This window comes from Acaromyces ingoldii (genome assembly GCF_003144295.1).
Source record: "Acaromyces ingoldii strain MCA 4198 unplaced genomic scaffold FA10scaffold_2, whole genome shotgun sequence".
In the NCBI taxonomy this organism is placed as follows: domain Eukaryota; kingdom Fungi; phylum Basidiomycota; class Exobasidiomycetes; order Exobasidiales; family Cryptobasidiaceae; genus Acaromyces; species Acaromyces ingoldii.
In genome coordinates this window covers 454,164-474,449 of record NW_020290248.1, presented here as the reverse complement: position 1 = coordinate 474,449, position 20,286 = coordinate 454,164, and the positions used below count along the sequence as shown (strand labels likewise).

The 20,286-nt window shown below is 58.9% G+C and overlaps 6 protein-coding genes across 6 annotated transcripts; 2 read left to right on the top strand and 4 right to left on the bottom strand.

Moving 5' to 3' along the window:
- The first annotated feature begins 748 nt into the window (after positions 1-748).
- FA10DRAFT_299901 (hypothetical protein) lies at positions 749-1,859 on the top strand. Its single transcript, XM_025524769.1, has 2 exons — positions 749-921; positions 985-1,859. The coding sequence occupies exons 1-2, from the start codon at positions 829-831 to the stop codon at positions 1,576-1,578; spliced, it is 687 nt and encodes a 228-aa protein (XP_025378470.1). The 5' UTR covers positions 749-828; the 3' UTR covers positions 1,579-1,859.
- A 23-nt stretch (positions 1,860-1,882) lies between these two features.
- FA10DRAFT_265140 (hypothetical protein) lies at positions 1,883-3,900 on the bottom strand. The gene has a single exon (XM_025520940.1). The coding sequence runs from the start codon at positions 3,861-3,863 to the stop codon at positions 1,911-1,913; it is 1,953 nt and encodes a 650-aa protein (XP_025378469.1). The 5' UTR covers positions 3,864-3,900; the 3' UTR covers positions 1,883-1,910.
- Positions 3,901-4,156: 256 nt separating this feature from the next.
- Positions 4,157-6,405, bottom strand: FA10DRAFT_63577 (putative ariadne-1 protein). Its single transcript, XM_025525619.1, has 4 exons — positions 5,791-6,405; positions 5,317-5,714; positions 4,954-5,254; positions 4,157-4,884 (listed from the first exon to the last, which is right to left on the bottom strand). Exons 1-4 carry the CDS (start codon positions 6,133-6,135, stop codon positions 4,210-4,212), a joined length of 1,719 nt encoding a protein of 572 aa, XP_025378468.1. The 5' UTR covers positions 6,136-6,405; the 3' UTR covers positions 4,157-4,209.
- Positions 6,406-6,692: 287 nt separating this feature from the next.
- Positions 6,693-7,464, top strand: FA10DRAFT_265138 (hypothetical protein). The gene is made up of 3 exons (XM_025520939.1): positions 6,693-6,796; positions 6,858-7,022; positions 7,134-7,464. Exons 1-3 carry the CDS (start codon positions 6,731-6,733, stop codon positions 7,311-7,313), a joined length of 411 nt encoding a protein of 136 aa, XP_025378467.1. The 5' UTR covers positions 6,693-6,730; the 3' UTR covers positions 7,314-7,464.
- On the bottom strand, positions 7,349-12,759 carry FA10DRAFT_265137 (hypothetical protein). Its single transcript, XM_025520938.1, has 3 exons — positions 12,501-12,759; positions 11,278-12,407; positions 7,349-11,019 (listed from the first exon to the last, which is right to left on the bottom strand). Exons 2-3 carry the CDS (start codon positions 12,345-12,347, stop codon positions 7,479-7,481), a joined length of 4,611 nt encoding a protein of 1,536 aa, XP_025378466.1. The 5' UTR covers positions 12,348-12,407; positions 12,501-12,759; the 3' UTR covers positions 7,349-7,478.
- A 230-nt stretch (positions 12,760-12,989) lies between these two features.
- Positions 12,990-19,982, bottom strand: FA10DRAFT_271172 (putative URA2-multifunctional pyrimidine biosynthesis protein; the record flags this gene model as incomplete). Its single annotated transcript, XM_025523092.1, has 2 exons — positions 12,990-19,798; positions 19,889-19,982. The coding sequence occupies 2 exons, from the start codon at positions 19,980-19,982 to the stop codon at positions 12,990-12,992; spliced, it is 6,903 nt and encodes a 2,300-aa protein (XP_025378465.1).
- Between the last annotated feature and the right edge of the window lie 304 nt (positions 19,983-20,286).

Below are 20,286 nucleotides of genomic sequence, written 5' to 3'. Positions count from 1 at the left end.
CTTTCCGTGCCTTGCAAGGAGCAACTGTCCTAGAGCACCAGGTTTCAATACATGTCAATGCTTGCATCATTCGCGGGCAACTATTCATGTTTTCAATGTCATTGCGAGCAACAAATAAGGCACACCGATGGTCTCACCCGGTGTCGGCAAGTATTCCTCGCGCCCGCTGCTGGATGATGATCAGTTGTGTCGTCGCAAGAGGAAGGTCTCAGTGACATTAGCCGCTAAGGAGAATCTAGCTGATCGACTGGCCACTTTAGCGCGTTCTGGGCAGCCTGTCGTGCTCGGTCTAGGACAAGCAAGGAGACGTACGTCATGCACCTCCACAAATGAGTCTAGGTCCGAGCCATTCATTCTCCCGGAAGATTCTACATGCAGAGGAAGTTGAAATGGGTGGGAGCTAGTAATCTCTGAGGCCCCAACCAGGAGGCGATCACCGCCGGTGCAATTTGACAGCATCCCTCACCGCCTGCTCACTAATTGTGCGGCGGGAGTCACTCCTCGGATCAGTACAGCGGAGCTCAGCTAAGAAACAGCTGCAAAGTGACAGGCCTAGGATAAGGATGTAGAGGAAGCCAAGAAAAAAAAATTGAGCATAGGAACGTAGGCTGGCCGCACATACGCTATTTGGTGAATTTTCCCTGTTCCGGCTGTCTGTAATAATTAGTGTCTTGGTCGACGGCCGATGTTTGCGGGAACATTATAAAGGTGCCGTCTATCTCTAGTGGCTTCCACCCACCCCTTTCCCGCTCATCCATCCACCCATCCACTCGCCTGTCCACCCGTCCCCCCTCTTTTTCACCGTCTTTTTCCACACTATCACTCACGATGAAGTTGACTGTCGCTTCCGTCGCCCTGGCCATGGCCGCCAGCGTCAGCGCCGCTGACCTCGCCGCCGCTCCCACTGCTGCTCCCCTCGCTGTAAGTTATCTCTCATCCATTTCCCTCAGTGCGCCTCTCGTTGACATGTCTTGCGCCAAACAGAAACGTTACTTCCCCGAGAACAGCGCCGACGCTGCTTCCTTCTTCTACACTGTCCAGCCGAGCCGCCTCCAGGAGATCCTCTCCGAGGCCGACAACGGCGACGGCTCCTTCATCTCCAGCGCTCGCTCCTTCACGTCCGCCTACTCGCAGGAGATCTCGCGCTACCTCGAGGGCAACTACCAGAGCTCCAACATTGGCGTTCCTCAGAGCCTCCTCTCGCAGCTCGCCACGGCCACGCCTAATGCCAACGCTGGTGCTGGTGCCTCCAGCTCGGGCTCTGCCTCTGGCTCCGGCTCCGGCTCCGGCTCCGGCTCCGGCTCCGACACGGCGTCCGCCACCGGCACTGGCACTGCCAGCGGCGCTGAGTCGACGGGCACCGGCGCATCTGCCTCGTCTGGTGCCTCGGGCGCTGCCGGCTCGGCTACGTCTGCCGCCTCTGGTGCCGCTAGCTCGGCATCGGGCGCCGGTAGCTCGTCTGCTGCTTCCGCAACGAGCTCGCGAAGCCCCGACGCGGCTCCCAAGTCGCTCTCTCTGTCCGTCTTCACCAGTGCCCTCGCTGCTGGTGCCGCCCTCGTCGGTTTCATGGTTCTCTAAAATGGCCGTTTCTGCCGAGCGTCCTGATGGACAAGCCCACCCTTTCCTGCGATACCAATACCACAAGCACACCCCCTGGCCCCCTTTTCCTTTAGCAGATCATGTTGACCTCGACCGACTTCCTCTCTCCCCTTCTCTAGATGACACATGTAACCACCTTCTTCCTCCTACCTTCTGATACAGGTCCTTACTTTACCGAAAAGAGACTTTTTTCAGCCCTTTTACGTCCCACTACGTACCACCATCCCGTTGTTGTAAATTCATTTTCGTAAACCTTCCAGTCTCGTCGCTCTTCTCGACTACTGCATTTCAGGCTGTGGGTATGATAAGATTCACGACGAGGCCCTCGACCTGGCTTCTTTTGTCTGGCTAAAGTACAGGACATCGAGCCCAATGGCTCTGAGTGGCTTGCTACTCCCTCCCACAAATCCACTGCCGGCGCCCGCGCTGTCCTTTTGGGTGGTATACTGCGAGGGCGAGAGATCGGCCTTGACGCCGAAGCTGACGAGACAGTTCCGGAGGCGTCCTTCCCAGAGCAAAGCGATGATGCCTGACGTCGACAGCCTGGCCTTGAGAACTCCGATGGCTGACGATGACAGAGAGGAGGACGAGGAAAATAGAGACGAGGGGGAGGATTGCCACGGCGAGGGTGCTTGCCGCTCCTCCCCCTCCGAGGGCGATGGCGGAGGTAGCTCAGAATAGATTGGGATCTCTTCTCGAAGCGACCAAGAACGCGTCGGCGTGGGAGGTGCTGTCGCGGTCGCGGAAGTCGCTGGAGACGAAGAGGCGGTGCCTGACGGACCTTCCCTGAGCGAGAGCGCTCCAGCTTCTCGGGTCAATTCTCTCGCCGCCAGTTCCTCTCTAGCATTTGCGGCCACATTGCGTTCCAGGCCGCCCGCGTGCACGCTCGACTCGCCCTCCGCGTCGTCTTCTATGGCCCTCCACGGTGGAAAGGAGGCAGAGGAGCCTCTATCTGCTCCCGCGTCATCTACCATATCCTGCGTCTGTTGAAGCTCCTCCTGTCTTTCCTGCCTTTTCGATTTTCGCAACCAGTACTCTGCGCCGAGCGTAAGTTCCGAGTCGTACGAATAGACATTGAAGTCGAAGCGCGAGCATGCGACAATGTCTCTCGTCATTCGTGCTGCGTAGGCAGTGCTTAGATGCCCCATCATGGGATTCAGCGTCGCCGTGATCGTTGTCGGAGGCTGGCTCGGCGTACCGTCGCTCGAAGACGGCGCAGCTTGGGGCGACGGTAGAGAAGAAGAGGAGGCAGGAGAAGGAAGAGGGTCGGGCAGCGTGGTGAAGCGAACGCCTGTCGAGATGCCCGCGCTCTTCTCGACGGCGCTCAGGAACACCTCTGCGCCGACACTGAAGCGGCCTTGGAGGCCACCACCGACGACGGCCTCGAGCGCCGACTCTTCGTCGACGCGGTGCATCTCCTTTGTCCCATTTCGTGTATAATCGCTTCCACTTGGCGACGACGACGACGACGAGAAGCTGCCTAGGTCTTGGAGCATGGCATCTATGGAATTAGCGGTAGAGTCGGGCGTGCCAAAGTTGTAGAGAAAGCGGAAGCCCCAGAGGGCGTCGTCTGCGCTGTAGCTGTATTCTTGAAACCACCTTCCAGTGTCGCGCTGCAGGTTGATCTGCAGGTTCGTAGCACCGGGCGGTGGCGTGGAAGGAGAAGAGGCGGCAGCCGATGGAGGAGGCGCACCGGAATTACTCATGTCGCTTCTATCCGCATAGTGGCCTGCACCCGCCGAGGCAGAAGAAGAGGGGGAGTTCCTTGGCGGCATGGAAATGGCCGTGACGAGAAGCTGCCACGTCGGCGAGAGCCGCGAGGTATAGAGGGCATCGACTCGGGCTGTAGGCACATGCATGCAGCCATACAGGAGGTAGTCTCTTGCATCGATGCGTTTGCCTGCAAGCCAGACGGGCTCCTTTCCTTGGGGCGTCTTTGGCGCCTCGATGACGCGAAAGCGCTCCACGACGTCCTTGAATCGCACGTCGCGCGACGAGCCTCCAATGTCCAGCGGCGGGGCATCGGCGTCAGTCGAGGCGTAGATGTAGCCGAGTGCACCGGAGAGCGTTGGCAGCGCGCGAAGGCGGTATGTCGTAAAGAAGGGCGGCGAGGGCGAGGCGGAGATGGAGAGAGAGAGGCCCGTGGGAATGCTAAAGTCCAGGACGGCATTCGACGTTGATGTCAGGTACATGTACGAGTTCTGGTTGTTCCATCCCGTCGCTTCCCAGTACCGTCGCAGGACGTGCGAGACAAAGTCGTGCATCTTCCCCCCTTCTTCCGTTCCCCCCGTCGTCTTTCTCGTGGGGAGAGAGCGAGCTAAACGTCGTTTCAACGGTAGGGATTCTTCGTTCCTTCGGAAGCCGGGACTTTTTCGAAACGCATCTGTCTCATTGATAAGAGGGAAAGCATTCATTCTGGGGAGCAAAATGGCAATTGTGACGACAATGATGGTGATGATGATGAGATGATGATGACAGTGACAATGATGAAAACGATGATGTGATAGTACTACGAACAAAGAGTGGAAGAGGTGGAAATGACAGATAGGGTACATGAAGATGCCGATGAGAGAAGACCAGGGACAGATGCGTTGATGATTAGACGAGATACTAAAAAGATGTGTTCCATGCCCATCTACCCTCGTTGAAACCCTCGGCCGTGTCGCTGAGCATAATCTCACGACGGCGCTGGACGTAGACAGTCAGATCCGTCACCTTCTGCCGGAGCTTCGGAATCGTCTCGCGCTCGATGGGCTTCTCGAGCTGCTCGGAAAGATCTTCAACGGCCCGCTCGAGATCCCTCTGGTTGTCTTCAAAGAGCTCCGTCATGTTGTCCCTGGCCAGGTAGTAGGCCATCGCGTAAGTCCACTTGAGCGTCATGCGGCACTCTGTCACCGTGTCCACTGCCTTCTTAAGGAACTGGACCTCGATCCAAGTCAGGTCCGATGTCAACTGCATCTCCTCCATCTTCTTCTCGGTCCGGCTGTACAGGTCTCGATCGAGGCGCGCCGACTGCTCGTGGTTGGCGAATCTGTTAAAGTAGTGGAGATACCTCTCCAGCGACATTCTCGACTTGGCTTGGGCATCCCTGGCATCGGTCCCACTCTTTTCGTCGAAGCGGTTGCAGTTGTACCAGCTGTTTCCATGCTCTGACCATGGACCGGCGCAGATCCAACACCACTCGTAACGGCACTTGCGGCATGTCATGTGGTTGCACCCGCCATTCTTCTCGATTGTCGAGCTGCACTTTGGGCATTCTTTTGTGTTTGCCTGGATCCAATTCGCCTAGCATATTCATCATTGAGTCAGCAATCCATCAGGGAAAAAGACCCCCACAGGTGTTGGCGCACTCACGGTCTCGCTGTCATCTTCGCACTTGCGCACCCACAGCTTCACCACGTCGCAGACGGCCGGGGCATGGCCTTCGTAGGTGCATGCGAAGCAGAACGAGTAGCCGCAGAGACACTTCACAGTCGGAACGATGCGCTCGGACGGCACGTCTCGCTTTCGTCGCTTCGCTGTGCCTCGCGAGCCAGAGGCACCCGACGCTGCACCAGCGACATGGCACTCCACAGCGTACTCGCAGTTTGGAGCTGGGCACCACCGCAAGCTCGGGGCATCGTCAACATAGGTTCGATTGAGCAGAGTCTTGTATCTGCAAGAAGGGATGGTTAGACAGACCGGGATCATCAAAGTAGGCCATTTTTCTTTCCTCACCTCTCGCGAATGTCGTCTGCCACCAGAAGGCCTACCGTCTTTTCATCGACGACGAGGTTACACTTCTCCTCCATACATTGTATCCGTCTGCTCTCTCCTTCAAGCTTGATCTTCTGCTCGAGGTACTGCCGGTAGCAGTCTGTGCAGAAGCGGTGGCTGCAGGCGAGAGCGAGCGTCTCGATGGTAGGCTTGCTCTGGCCAGCTTTGGGCTTGAAGTCCTCTGCCGACTGGAAGCAAATGTCGCAGGTGAAGTCTTCTAGTTCGAGCAGCTTGGGCCTCGCCTGGTCCTCGTGCACGCCAGCTTCGACGTTGACCTTCTCAGGCACATCCATGTACTTTTCGATGAGCTTCTCCTTGTTCCAGCCGAAGTGACGCAGAAGAATAGCGGCATCGGTATCCTATCCAGGCAGACAGAGTTCAGGTTCAGGCACGGAACTCTTGCAAAAGGCACGGAAATTAGGTGAGAAGTCTCACCTTGATCACAAACATGCCCGCCACCTGGTCGACCTCCTTCTTCTGCTCTTTGACGATGCTCTCTACATTGAGTACCTTGTATTCGACCTCATAGGGTTTCTTGGCGCTCTTGACCAAGTCCTGGCTGAATCCTGCGTCGTCGTTCTCGTTGAAGCCTGCATCGTCGAGCGCAGCATCGGAAGAAGCGAGAGCCTCGAGCGCCCCCTCCTCGTCCACCGAGGCGGCCGACGAGGATCCCGAAACGTCCATCTCCTCGTCGTCGTAATCCTCATAATCCTCGTAGTCGGAAAGACCAATGTCGTCCTCGTCCATCGTGTCCTCTGCTGACCGCTGCGAGGATGACATGCTGAGTGCGCCAAGTGTATTGAAGCTGGGTACCAATTTGAAAGATGATCACGCGACCGATGAGCTGAAACCTGTGGCGATGACAACGAGATCGAGGGCCAAGAAAGGTGGCAAGGAGAAAGGAGAAGCGCACAGCTGTGCGCTGTAGTCTATGAACACGCGGTAAAGCCCTCAAAGGAAGGCTGTGAGGGGCGAGGCGGGGGCGCGAAAGGCGGAAGGGCGAGGGACAGACGAGAGGCAAACCCCGGAGGCGCGGGCGCTAATTCGCAAGAGGCGCCAATTTCTCTCTCTTTTTCCGTCTACGACGCACCAGGGCCAACGGAGGGGCGAAGATTGAATGCGTTCAGCTCGACCGGGGCCGAGCAAGAGGAGGTAGTAGAAGAAGAAGGAAGACGAGGGGGAGCAGCGATGGAGAGTTGGGGCGTCTATGTAGGTCAGTCGTATTGTTTGTGATAGGGTTCACACGCCACCCCGATAGTCGCAATGGAGGAGATTTCCGTGTGACAAGAGAGAAAGCACGTGGAAAGATCTTAAACCCGATTAAGTGCGCGACATGCGCTCGCTCTCTCGGCCTCCCTTCTGCGAGATCAGCACAATGTCGTCGGCACCTGCGGAAGCGCGCAAGCTCTTCCGGTCTATCTCCCGCGAGATCCGGCGAGGGGTGAGTGCCAGCTTTGTACAACATGATAGCTGCCCGGAGGACTTAGCGATTTTGTTTTCAGTCAGTGCACTCAAGACCAAACCAGGCTAGGCGCGCCGAGCCGCTGCCCACCTACCTCCGCACCATCTTTTCCTCCGGCTCCGGAGCCGACGCAGACGATGCCGCACATGCGAGGAAGCGGATGGAGAATCTGCACTTGATGCTTCAACATGGCAGGATCCATGCTGTGAGTCTCTCCTTCAAATTCGTCTTCAGAGGGGAGGCGACGAGAGAGACGGAGGGGAGGCGACGAGAGAGACGAAACGCAGTGCTGACAGAGAAGAGGCAATCGCGACAGGAACTCCTCTCCCGATACAATCCCGTCTACGGGAAGTCCAACGCCGAGCATATTAAAGCGACGGCGAATCGCGTTGGTCTCGACGTCCCGCAAGAGTACTCACCCATTCAGTCTGCAGCGGCTGCCCTACATGCGGCAAATAGCAACATAGCGTCTGCCGATGGTGGGAAAAAGCAATAAAAGAGATTGGTTTGACAACCAAGAAAAGAGATATACAGTGGAAAGAGAGGTGTGTGATCCTCAAAGGATGGCGAAAATACATGTGAAGATACAGAAGATAGATGTGGGAGCGCTATTGGCGGAGAGGGTAGATGTACAATACACAAGAGGGCCTAATTGTGAGACTTACATGATGAGGCAGCCACGGGCATCGTCTGCCTCGTCGCCAGGTGTCAAGAGGTTAGTCGAAAGCCTCCCCCACCTCTGTGGTTGCCCCTGCTGCTGCTGCTGCTGCTGTTGGCCATCTCCACCGTTCTCCTCGTCATAATGTCCTGCTTCGCGAGTGCCAGTAACGATGCCTATGCCCAGCCCCAGCCCCAGGACGGCAGAGATGGAAGCGCTCCTTGATTGCGAGCTAGAGAGGCTCCTCTTCGCCTCGAGTTTCTTTCTTGCTTTCAAGCGTACATCGACGGCTTCCCAGCCCCAGAAGCTCTTGAAGACGACCATGTCCGGCTCACATTCGCCGTAAGTCGACAGCGACTGCAGCGCCAGTTCCTGGTTGCCGCCTCGATGTCGGGAAGTCGATGGGGAGGGAGCACTGCCTGACGTGCCCTCCTGCTGCGATGTGCCAGCATCATCTGTGGTTGAATTTGCTGCAAAAGGGTCCACATCAGGATCCTCGTACGTGATGGCCAGATCTTTGGCCCATCTATGGCCCCTCATGCCCTGCCGGGGTCGAATTGCCGCGCATGAGTTCAGCTCCCGATTCACGGCCAGCGTCAGACCCCTGCAGTCAACCAGGCTGATATAGCTGCCGCGCTTATGCCTCTCGCGCGCCAGCATGACAAATTCTCGTGCGACGGCCTCGTTGGCTCGTGTGTCGTCGGCCTCGAGATGGATCAGCTTGGGGCAACGTCGAATCAGCTGAAGCAAGCTAGCCGCATCGACAAGGTTGGCGTGCGAAATGACGAGGTGCGTCAACTGCGAGCCTGGTGGGGGGATGCTTTGACGGTAGCTTCGGCGTCCTACTGTCGCCGAAGCAGATGTGTCGGGCTGGTGCTCAATTGCCAAAGCACGCCGCAGGCTTCTCCTCGCCGCGCTCCTCAGGCCAAGACCACCAACGGCAACCCCTCCAGCTCCTGTCCCGCCCGTTGCGTTCGATCCATCGCCCATTCCCTCTGGATCGAGTCCCAGTGACTCGACATAGGCTGCCTCCGGTGTGATGGCCTCCATCGTCAGTGCCGTGATGTCCGTCGCACCCTCGAGATCCACCATTCGGATCTTTGGCGTTGTCTCGAAGAGACGGACGAGGCCTGCATCTTTGATCCCTGCACCGATGTTGGCCATTTCCAGGATCTCGAGCTGGGGCACGGCATGGGCCAGGAGCGTGCAAGCTCGGTCCGTAAGGTGTCGGCAAGAAGAGAGATTCAGATGGCCAAGCTGTGGAAAGAGTCGCCGGTAGTGAATGTCGTCCGACGCGATGTTGCCACCGGCTTGACGGGGCGTGAGGCTGACGTACGAACCTTCGAGCAGCGTTTCGCGGTGATGGTGTCGCTGTCCGTTGATAACAGACTTTCCTTTGAGAGAAGAGATCTTGACGGGTCCAGAGTGAGCGACAAATGCTTCGATGGCACTGTCTCGCAGGCCAAGGCAGTAGCTAAGGTCCAGAGAACGAAGCTCCGGGAGTGCCTGCCCCATTGTCGCCAACAGGGTTTCGTCGACCCCTAGCAATCCTGGACAGTGGAGCTCGCTCAGACGCAGCTGCTGATGCTGTACACCGTACTCGTGCTGGTGCTCTTGCTCCCTCTCCAGGTAGGTTTGTTGCTGCGCCGCTAGAAGGAAGTTCATCAAGCCGCTCGCGGTAGCGTTTGCACACCTCGAGATGTCCAGCTTGGTAAGCTTTGGTACGGTGACGCCCAGCAATACCAACGACTCATTCGTCACCGCTGGGACGTCGGCCAACAATGCTTGGCCTAAATTGGGTGTACGAACGAGGAGATGATGAAGTGCTCGACTCGTAAGGGTCTTGCATCCCTGCAGATTGATCGTTGTTAAAGACGATAGCGAAGTCGCAAGCCCAAGCAGCGAGAGCTGCTCCTTTTCGTTGAGCAAGCTGAGCTTCCTCGTCGCCCGCTTCCGTCCCGTGGCAATGACCACGTCCCTTGCCGGTCGATGGGACGAAGGGGAAGAAGGGCTGTTCCTTTGCTGCGTACCCAGCGCAGCGATCGTGTTAGCCTCCAATTCCGCCCTTCCGGAGAGGCTTAGGTGCTTGACAAATGCGCCAGAATTCTTTACGATCCTCAGCAGCGTTCCGTTGGACATGCCCGCGACGAGGCTCGCGTCAACCTCGCTCCAGAGCTGGCCGTCAAAGAGAAGTGAGTGCCACGTCTTGGACACTCTGCTCAGGCGAACAAGCTCGCGCATCGCCGCTTCCCGACCGTAGTGCCTTGCTTGACGAGCTCGGTTGCCGCGCCACTGCCCCGTCTCAACGAGCCTGTCGTGCTCTTCTTCGTGGAGCCGGACAAGAGCGCGCATGCAGGCCACCCGAAGTTCACGAGGAAGCATCAGGTCGAAAAGATCTTTGGGCACTGGCGTGTTTCCAAGGGCATCGCCGGACAACGAGTTTCGGTGAACGGCAGGGAAGCGGCCGACGCTTGAGATGTGAAGCGTGATGCCGCCAGCAGGAGTTAGATTGACGGCTGTGGCCGAAAGCGGAGCGCTTTGAGAAGCGCGCAAAAGTGACGGTCTACTTTTGTCGGCAGCGTTATCACCCCTTCTTTCCATTGGCTGAGAAGCTTGCGCGGTATCTGGCTCGATGTCTCCAGGGCCGCCTTGTTCCCCCACCTCTAAATTCTTCCTCTCAGTAGCTGTGTCCGCGCCCTGTAGATGAGAAACAGACGCAACGGTGCTGCTGCTGTCGTGGTCCCTCGCGTTTATGGGCCCCTTCGACGAAAGAAGACTGTTTTTCATCGCACCCACATCTCGAGTGAGGCCCTTCCAGCTCAAATGCCTCGCATGCATCCTCGGACGCTGCTCCGACGTGGATGCCGCTGCTGATGACGAGGCCTCTTCCGAAGAGAAAGCCAAGGATGAAGCGGAGGAAGCAGGAGCTTTGTGCAAGAGGGCCTCAGTAAGGCTCCGGACGCTCAGCTTCCTACTTCGCGATGAGGACAAGGCAGACGATTTGCCCTTATAGCGCCGTCCAAAGCTTCCGAAACGGTTCGGCGTTTCTGTCCCGCCCAAAACGCCCTCGTCGGTTGCGGACGCGGCTGAGGATCCCGGGACGACAGAAGAGGAAGGTTCATTCGCGGCGACATGAGCTGCGTTTGTCCGCACCACCGCACCACTTATGGCCCTCAGCGACAATATACTGCCACTTCTTCCACCCTGCTGATTACCAAGAAATGGAACGCCGCTCGACGAGGCCCGAGACCGGAAAGTACTCGAAGGACGGCTGCCGTCCTGTCTGCTCGGCGGTCTGCTCACGGAGGGAAACGGTTGCCACTGAGGCTGATGCTGCTGTCCGACCTGAGTCTCGATGTGTGCCGTTTGGAACTCCGCCGCTGTATCCACTACGTCAGGATAAGAAGGGACACGAGGTACCATCATGGGTATGGCAGATGGCTGCTGTGGTGGCCTGTCGGCAGGAGAGATGATCTGGTAGCCTTCAACCTCGCTCGACGTAGGCTGTTCAAAGCGAAGCGAGGTGTGCGAGCTCGTAGTTGGGCTGGAGGGAGCCAGACACAGATAGGCTTCTGTCAGCTCGCTCCAAACAGTAGAGGAGAAGAGAGAGAGGAAAGACAAGATCAAGCAAGAAGTAAGGAACAGAAAGGTAAGGGTAGGGTAGAGTGAAGATGAAGCAGACCCTCCGACACAAGCAGCCGCCAATTCGTATTCCCACCCCAGCATACAAAGACACTCCAGAGCACGCGCAAGCAGATCATCTTTCTTATCAGCAAGGAAAAGCAGCAGAGGAGATGCTCACTCTTGGAGACTGGCTTCGCCCTCTTGGCTTTGCTGTCTAGCCTTGTCGCCTCTCAACCTGGCATACGGGCTTGACTGGCCTCCGTGTCCCATTTGCTGGAGTCTCTCCAGCCAGCGGTCAGCAAGATACTCGTTCTGCTTGTCGACTCTGTCGTCATTGCTTTTTGATCCTTCCCGAGGTTGTGGCGCCGAATCATGCGAGGTTGTGTGAGATGCGCTTTCGTCGACTGGCGCAGCCTGCTGCTGCACTTCCTCTTGTCGCGGCGTCGGCGCATTACCAGCCCTTCTGGCCTGCAGCGTTCCAAAGGTGTGATTCAATGCTTCTCCCTGCGCTCTGCTACGCGCCATCATGCGCTCGAAGGCCGTCATCTCTTTAGGCTCCTCGTCTCTGGCCTCATCGTTGCCTGTCGTTGCCTGCGGCTCTTGCTCGTCTTGCGTCTGTTCCTGTCTCCCGTTATGTACTTGAGCCATTTGCTGCTCGAAGTTTCTACGCATCTCGTTCTCCTTTCTCAATCGCTCCTCTCGGTCTCCCACCTTCTGAGGCTCAATGCTCTGGAAAGCGTACTGTGGCGGTGCGGGTGGCTCTTGCGCCGGTGTGGATTGTTGACTTTGCTTCGTCGCCTGCTCTCCCACCTTGTTCTTGACTGGTAAGGCACTATAAGGGTTTTGATGTCCTATCGTAGGCACCGTCTGCCTGCTGGACGACCTAGCCGAGATAGCGTCCTTCCGGTCGCCAACGCCAAGTTCCCTAAGAGGCACCCAGTCAAACCGCCTCACCACCGCTGGTGCTTGCTCTGCTGACTCGCCGCCAGCGAGCAACATGTATGCTTGCCACTCCTCCTCGCTTGCAATGGCCACCTCGTCTCCATAGTCCTTATCGAGGTACGCGAGCGCATAGCCTTCTGCGCCGTCCTCGAGCTTGCCGCCGACACAGAACGCATCGTGGACCTTTGTCCGGACGGTCTCAAAAGATGTGGGCGTGGCAGTCGACGCTCCTCCGTCTACGGCCACAAGCCGTGCATAACGTTGGCCCCGGGCGCGGATCTGCAAGACAAGGGGCCGGTGCGACATTGTCTCTTGCTCTGTGGTGCATGCGTTGGCAGCCCTCAACGGAGCACGGTTGTTGTTTGCCTGATGGAATGGTGGAACGATGCAAAGAGTGTGTGAGAGAGTGTGTGTGTGAGCAGGGTTGCCTTCTTTTCAGCACCAACGTTGCTATCTCACCGGGTCCCCGCTCGGAATGGTTGGCCCCACAGGGCTCGTGCGCAGGAGGCTCACCAAGAAGACGAGCGTCCACTCGAAGAAGAGGGCGAGATGGATCACCCCAGGTGTCCAAGAGGAGTCAGTTCAGCGAGCCAGCTGCGGAAAAGGGATGGAAGGAAAAGAAGAGGATGGGGGCCAAGATAGCCCGGTGCCCGTCCAGCTCCCACACCAAGTCAGCAGCCTAGCTAGCTCCTCTCTCTCTCTCTTGAAAGGGTCAGGTCAGTCGGTGTTTCGCTCCGGCAATCAGTTTTTTTTTTTCTCCTGCGCGGGTCTAACGCACGGGCCACTTTCAAGATACGGCACCTATTCTTGCTGAACAATTCCCCGCCCTCCTCCCGATAAGAGAGTTCCATCGAAAATATAGTTCTCTAGGCATCGCTACGAAGCATGGAATCTTTCAGTTGATACATTCTTTTCTTTTTCTAAGTTATATATGGCGAGGTTGGGTCTTCATCGCGCATAGTCCGAAGAGGAGAGCACCATGGTGAGGAGGGCCATCCTGACAAAGAGACCGTACCGCATCTGTCTGAAGTAAGCGGCGCGGCGGTAGTCAAAGTCGACGTCCTGAGCCAGCTCTGCGTTTCTGGGCAAGGGGTGCAGGATGCAAAGGTCGTCCTTGGCCCTGCGAGAGAGCAAGTCGTTGTTGACGAGGTACGAGTTCTTGACGGCCTCGTACGCCTCGACGCTCTCGAAGCGCTCCTGCTGGATGCGGGTGCAGTAGGCGACGTTGAGCAGCGGGAGCGCATCTTCCAGGCTCGACGTCTCGTGCTGAGCGATGCCGCGCTTCGACAGCTCCTCAATGACTTCGCGGGGCATGGCCAGCGAGGGAGGCGAGATGTAGACGAGCGTGACGCCGTACAGCGACAAGAGCCTTGCGAGCGAGTGCGTCGTCCGGCCGTGCTTGAGGTCACCGATCAGCCCGACGGTGAGGCCGCTCACCGTGCCGAGCTCTTCTCGGATCGTAAAGACGTCCAGCAGGGCTTGCGTAGGGTGCTCGCCGATGCCGTCGCCAGCATTCAGGATGGGCACAGGGGAGAACTTGGCTGCCTCCTGGGCGCTGCCCTTTGCCGGGTGGCGGAGCACGACGGCGTCGCCGTAGCAACCCAGCGTCCGGACCGTGTCGGCCAGCGTCTCACCCTTGACCACGCTCGACCTCGAAGTGTTGACCGAGACGACCTGACCACCGCAGCGGATCATGGCTGCCTCAAATGAGGCACTGGTCCGGGTGCTCTCCTCGTAAAAGAGGTTGCACAACACCTTGCCACGAAGAATGTCCACGGAGCCGTGTCGCTCGACAAGGTGCCTCATCTCTTGAGCAACGGTGAAGAGGGCGTGCAGGTCGTCACGGTTGAACTGGCGCACCGAGAGAATGTGACGGCGGTTGAAGGTCGGGTGTTGAAGAGCCATGCTGCGCAGCGTGGGCAGACGCATCTCCTGCTGGTCAGCAGAGAGCAGTGCCGAGACTCCGTTGGGCGCAGCGACACCAGTCGACGAGGAGGCGTTGAGGTCGCTGAATGCAGACATGAGGCTCGTCGAGGGCCGAGGCTGCGACAGCTCTGCGGCGCCCAGCACCGGCGACCTGACAGCTCCCAAAGCCATCGAGGTGGGCGACGACGGTGGCTCGATTGCCGAGGATGGTCCAAAGCGGGGCGTCTCAGTCGAGAACGACACACGCCGATTGGCGGCGGCCTGGAGCGCGCCGACGCTCGTCGTGAGCGAGGGCTGCCTCGTCCTGGCCGGGGCGCCACCGCCCGAAACGCTCGAGACATTGAGGCCAAGCGTACCGTTCGAAAGGCCCTCGCCGTCGACAACAACGGTCCGGTCGCGCACAATGACTCGGTGGACCGAACCCATCGTCGCCCTGGAGTCGAGCGGAGACCAGTAGGGACGCTTGACAAATGCCGCGGGTCGGTCGACCTCGACTTCGACGCTGGTGTTGGGCTGCTCTTGAAGCTTGAAGATGTCACGCACGTTGGTGTACATCCGCGCCTCAATATCATCGAGCGTCAGCCTCCGCTCGTTGACGGCGTCGAGGAGGAGTCGCAACGTCTCTTCGACACCCGACTTTGCCGAGGCAACCTCGCCCAGCTCGAGTGCGAGCTTGTACGGAGTGCTTCCGATCGAGAAGACGTCAATGCTCTCGAGGTTGTCCCAGAGCGCCTGTTGGTCAGCGTCCGATGGCAGGCAGGTGGCCTGCGGGAACATCTCCGTCGAGAAGAAGAGCGCGTAGACGGCCACGTCGCACGTCACCTGCAAGCCCTTGGCCTTGCTCAGCACGATCAGGTTCATGTCCTCGCGGCGGCGAACGTCGGTGACGTGGATACTGCGACTGTGCAGGCTGGCCAGGAGCAGCGCAGATGCCAGATCGTTGCCCTTGGCGTCCGTCACAATCGGGCGAGACGCGGGCCAGCTCGCAAAGTGGGCAGAGAGGACCGAGGCCTTGCCGACGTCGCTGCCCAGCGTCTCGAACGAGACGAGCAGCGACTGCGTCCGCTCAGAGAGGTCAACGATCTTCTCGGCGTTGTCCGACGTTGCCGCCAGGGACAACGAAACGTCGCAGTGCGCCACGCCGGGAATCTTGGCCTCGGCAACCGCCAGCGATGTCTCATCGGTGATGCTCGTCCGCAGACCGATGGGCAGCAGCTGCACTGCCGTAAAGCCGCCGGCGAGGGAGGCTTGCGTGAGCTCAGCAACCTCACGAGCGCCGACAACATTGTCAGAGAGCGTGGGCACGAATGCTCCGACATTGATGAGACCAGGGAACGTGTGGATGGTGTGGCTCGTCTTGAAGTCGACCGGCGAGATCTCAAACGTCGACCCAAGCTTGCGGTGCCGAGCCAAGGCCTCGACGAACAACTTGGCGTTCTTGACGTTTGTGATCAGAGGAATGGACCTGTCAATTGCCAGCCTTCGGGCACGGTAGCCCATCGAGGTGAACGAGACCGGACGGCGGTACTTGTTCTTGCTGGGCAGCGAGATGAAGAGGGAGCTGAGACCTTGGGTGAGATGGCTCAGGAGCGAGTAGGAAGCCTTTGTGTTCTCTTCGCCGCCGCGCCAGTCGTCGTCCTCGGGAAGGGCCTCGAGGTGAATGACGGGGACACCCTGCTCGCTGTAGAAGTCTGCCGAGCCAGACGAGCCGTAGAGGGTGAAGCCGAGCTGGTGGAGCGTTCGCACCGAGGGCAGGAGTTCCTGCTTCTCGCTGAAGCTACCGATCGAAAGCAGAACGTTCTGCTTGGGCAGACGGATGCCAGAGGCAATCATGGCCTTGAGGTAGGCCTCGTATTTTGTCCGACCAAAGCAGGCCACTTCACCGGTCGAAGCCATCTCGACGCCCAGGATCGGGTCGGCACCAGCCAGTCGACTGAAGCTGAACTGAGGCACCTTGACGCCAACGTAGTCGCGTGGCAGGCTGAGCTTGGGGTATGGATCGATGGGCAGGCCGAGCATGACGCGCGTTGCCATCTCGATAGCATCGACGCCGGTCACCTTGGAGACGAAGGGGAACGAACGAGCAGCACGGACGTTGCATTCGATCACCTTGATCTCATTGTTCTTGGCAATGAATTGGATGTTGAAGGGACCCGTGACGTGGAGCGAGGCGGCAATCTTGGAAGTGGCCACTTCGATCCTACGCACAGTCTCGGGGTCGAGGTCCTGCGGGGGAAGGATGAGGGTGGCATCTCCCGAGTGCACACCTGCATTCTCGACGTGCTCCGAGACGTAGTGCATCATCATCTTGCCGTCCTTTGCCACGGCATCCATCTCGATCTCCTTGGCGCCCTCGAGGTACTTGGTGATGACGACGGGGTGCTCCCTGTTGACGGCAGTGGCCTGCGACAGGTAGCTGCTCAGGTCCTCTGGCGAGTAGACGACATTCATGGCCGCGCCACTGAGCACGTACGAGGGCCGCACCAGGACAGGGTAGCCGAACCTGGCGCAGGCCTCGTGGGCCTCGTCGAAGCTCGTCAGCTCCTTCCACAAAGGCTGGTCAACGCCAATCTTGTCGAGCATCCGCGAGAACTTGTACCGGTTCTCGGCCATGTCAATCATCTCGGGCGACGTGCCAAGGATCTTGACGTTCTGACGGTGCAGCGGCAGGGCGATGTTGTTGGGCGTCTGTCCACCCATGGAGATGATGACGCCCGACGACCGCTCCGTGTCGTAGATGTCGAGGACCGTCTCGAGGGAGATGTTCTCAAAGTAGAGGCGATCCGCCTCGTCGTAGTCCGTCGACACCGTCTCGGGATTGTAATTGACCATGACCGTCTTGAAGCCTTGCTGGCGCAGCGTGCGAATAGCGCGGACGGCGCACCAGTCGAACTCGACCGATGATCCGATCCTGTACACACCCGAGCCCAGCACCATGACACCCTTGTCCTCGAACTTGACGTCGTGCTCGACGGCGTTGTACGTCGTGTAGAGGTAGTTGGTGAAGGCAGGGAACTCGGCGGCGACGGTGTCGATCTGCTTGACAAACGGCATGATGGCGTGCTCCTGGCGCAGCCGTCTGACGGCGAGCTCGGTGCTGCCAAGGCACTTGGCAAGCTGCCTGTCGCTGAAACCGAGCTGCTTGGCCTGCCTGAGCATGCTCGGCGGCAGCTCCGAGGCGTTGAACTTTGAGAACACCTTTGCTGCATCGTTGATGCCCGCAAGCTTGCGGAGGAACCATCGGTCGATGGAAGAGGCGGCGTGGATCTGGTCGACGGTGTAGCCCAGGTTCAGGGCATTAGCAATCGCAAACATGCGCTTGTCCGTCGGGTTGGCCAGCTCCTCGTCAATCTCCTCGACAGCGGCGTAGTCGTTGACGCTGAAGCCGTCGAACTGGAAGTCGATGGCCCGAATGGCCTTTTGGATGCTCTCTTCAAACGTTCGTCCAATGCTCATGACCTCTCCCACACTCTTCATCGAGCTGCCCAGCTTGGAGCTGACGCGGACAAACTTGCGCAGGTCCCACCTTGGAATCTTGCACACGACGTAGTCCAAGCTCGGTTCGAAGCACGCCGACGTCTCGCGGGTGACTGAGTTGCGGATCTCGTTGAGGGGAATGTTCAGACCGAGCTTGGCGGCGATGAACGCAAGCGGGTATCCAGTCGCCTTGGATGCGAGAGCAGACGACCGCGAGAGACGGGCGTTGACTTCGATGATGCAGTACTCGCGCGTGTGCGGGTTGAGCGCGTACTGGATGTTGCACTCGCCCACGACGCCGAGATGCCGGATCACGTTGACGGCCGTGGTTCGGAGCATGTTGTAGTCGTGGTCATCGAGGGTCTGCGACGGCGCAATGACAATCGAGTCACCCGTGTGGATGCCGAGCGGGTCGAAGTTCTCCATGTTGCACACAGTGATGCAGTTGTTCCTGCAGTCACGCACCACTTCGTACTCGACCTCCTTCCAGCCCTTCATGCTCTTCTCGACGAGCACCTGGGGACTGTTGGCAAAGGCGGCGTGGCAAAGCTTCCACAGCTCGTCCTCGTCCTTTGCAAAGCCACTGCCAAGCCCACCGAGAGCAAAGGCGGCTCGAACAATGACGGGGAAGCCGATGTTCTTGCTGGCCGCGAGGGCCTCTTCCCATGTCGTCGCACTGGCGCTGGGAGCGCACTTCTCTCCGATCTCCTCCATCGCACGCGCAAACAAGTCTCTGTCCTCAGTGGTAATGATGGTGTCGATGGGCGTGCCGAGAATCTTGACGCCCATCTGAACAAGGTCGTCCTTGATCTTGATGCCGACATTGAGTGCCGTCTGACCGCCAAAGGTGCAGTAGATGCCGTCGGGCCTCTCGTGTTTGACGACCTTGAGCACGAACTCGGGCGTGACGGGGAGGAAGTAGACCTTGTCGGCCAGACCGCTCGACGTCTGGATCGTCGCAATGTTTGGGTTGACGAGAACAGTGTAGATGCCCTCCTCTTTAAGCGCCTTGATGGCCTGGCTACCGCTGTAGTCAAACTCGCCGGCCTGGCCGATGCTCAGACCTCCAGAGCCAAGAACGAGGACCTTGCGGCAGTGCACGCGGGGCGTCTTTGCCGCGTTCTCGCCTGCGTCGCCTCCGATAAACTTGACAGGAGGCAACATCGTCTGGGGAGTTGGTGCAGCGGTGGCGCCCTTGACGGCAGCGCAGTCGACGACGGAGCGAATAAAGACATCAAAGAGGAACTCGGTGTCTCTGGGACCGGGGGTGCTCTCCGGGTGGAATTGAACCGAGAAGAAGGGTCCGTCGGTGCAGTAGATGCCTTCGTTGGAGCCGTCGTTGGCATTGACAAAGAGCTCCTTCCAGCCTACCGGCAGCGAAGCGCCATCGACTGCGAAACCGTGGTTCTGGCTGGTGATGTAGCAGCGTCCCGAGAGCTGGTCGTTGCAGGGAATGTTGTGACCGCGGTTGCCGAACTTCATCTTCTCGGTGCGGGCACCTGCGGCGAGGGCGAGGAGCTGGTGGCCGAGACAGATACCAAAGATGGGCATCATGCTCGTGCCTCGCAGCGCAATGAGCTTCTGCAGCCTTGCGATGGTGGGAGCGCAGCTGGTGGGGTCACCGGGGCCGTTTGAGATAAAGACACCATCGAACGGTTCCGGCTCGACGCTGGCATCGAAGAAGTCGTGGTCCCATGGCACGACACGCAGCTCGACACCTCGGCTGGTGAAGCAGCGGATCTGGTTGTACTTCATGCCCACATCGAGGGCGAGAACACGAATGGGCCGGCCGCTGGGATGGAGGAGGGGCGCAGCGGCAGCGCCGCGGAAGCCGCCTGGCGCCGTGTTCTGGGGCGTGTACAGCTGAGGCTTCTTGGACGAGACCCGAGCCACAAGGTTCAGGGCGTTGGGATCGGCAAAGGACACATCGATGTACTGTGACCGCCATTCGTCCTCGCCCTCTGGCAGAGCGCCGCCGGGGACGCCTGCAACGAGCTTGGGCGCGTTGGGCTTGCGGGTGAGCATCTTGCCGAGCATGCTGCCCTTGCTTCGGATTCGCTTTGTCAGGGCGCGCGTGTCGACGCCGTAGATGGCCGGCACGCCATTCTCCTTGAGCCATTGAGCCAGACTCGACTTGGCCATGAAGTGGCTAAAGTCGTGGCTGTAGTATGCAATGACGAGACCGGCAATGTGGATGCGGCTCGACTCAAATGGCGAGGCGAGGAGGGCATTCAGGGACGAGGCGGCCTCTTCGCGCGAGGGCACACCGTAGTTGCCCACGAGCGGGAAAGTGAGCACGAGGATTTGACCTTCGTACGAGGGGTCGGTGAGCGACTCCACGTAGCCGACCATGCCTGCAGACAATGACGAGCGGTGCGGTCAGCATGAGCGCATGTAAAGCGAGAAGGAGGCCAGATTCCCCTAGGCCCGCCGCTCTCACTCACCCGTCTGGAAGACGCATTCTCCTGAAATGCTCTTTCCCGGCGCACCGAAGCTGATGCCCCTGTATGCGGTGCCGTCGACGAGCTCCAGGACCATCTCCTCGCTCGAGTCGTCACCGAGCGGAGGGGCAGTCGCAGGGGCAGGTGGGGAGGGCGCCCGGGAGATGGCGCGCTCAAGCCCAGGACGACGAGGGGCAGCGGCGCTGGCTGCTGCCGCGGCGGCTGTGGCCGATGCATTGGCAGCTGTGCTCGTCGTAGCAGGCGAGAGCTGGCCCGCGACGGGCGACGCGAGAGGCTTGTCCGCCGGTGAAGCCATGGTTGCGCACGAACCGAAGGTCTAGCTTCGCCCCGCTTGCCTGCCGTTTCTATTTGTGTCCTCGTCCGTCCTTCCGACCGTCTAT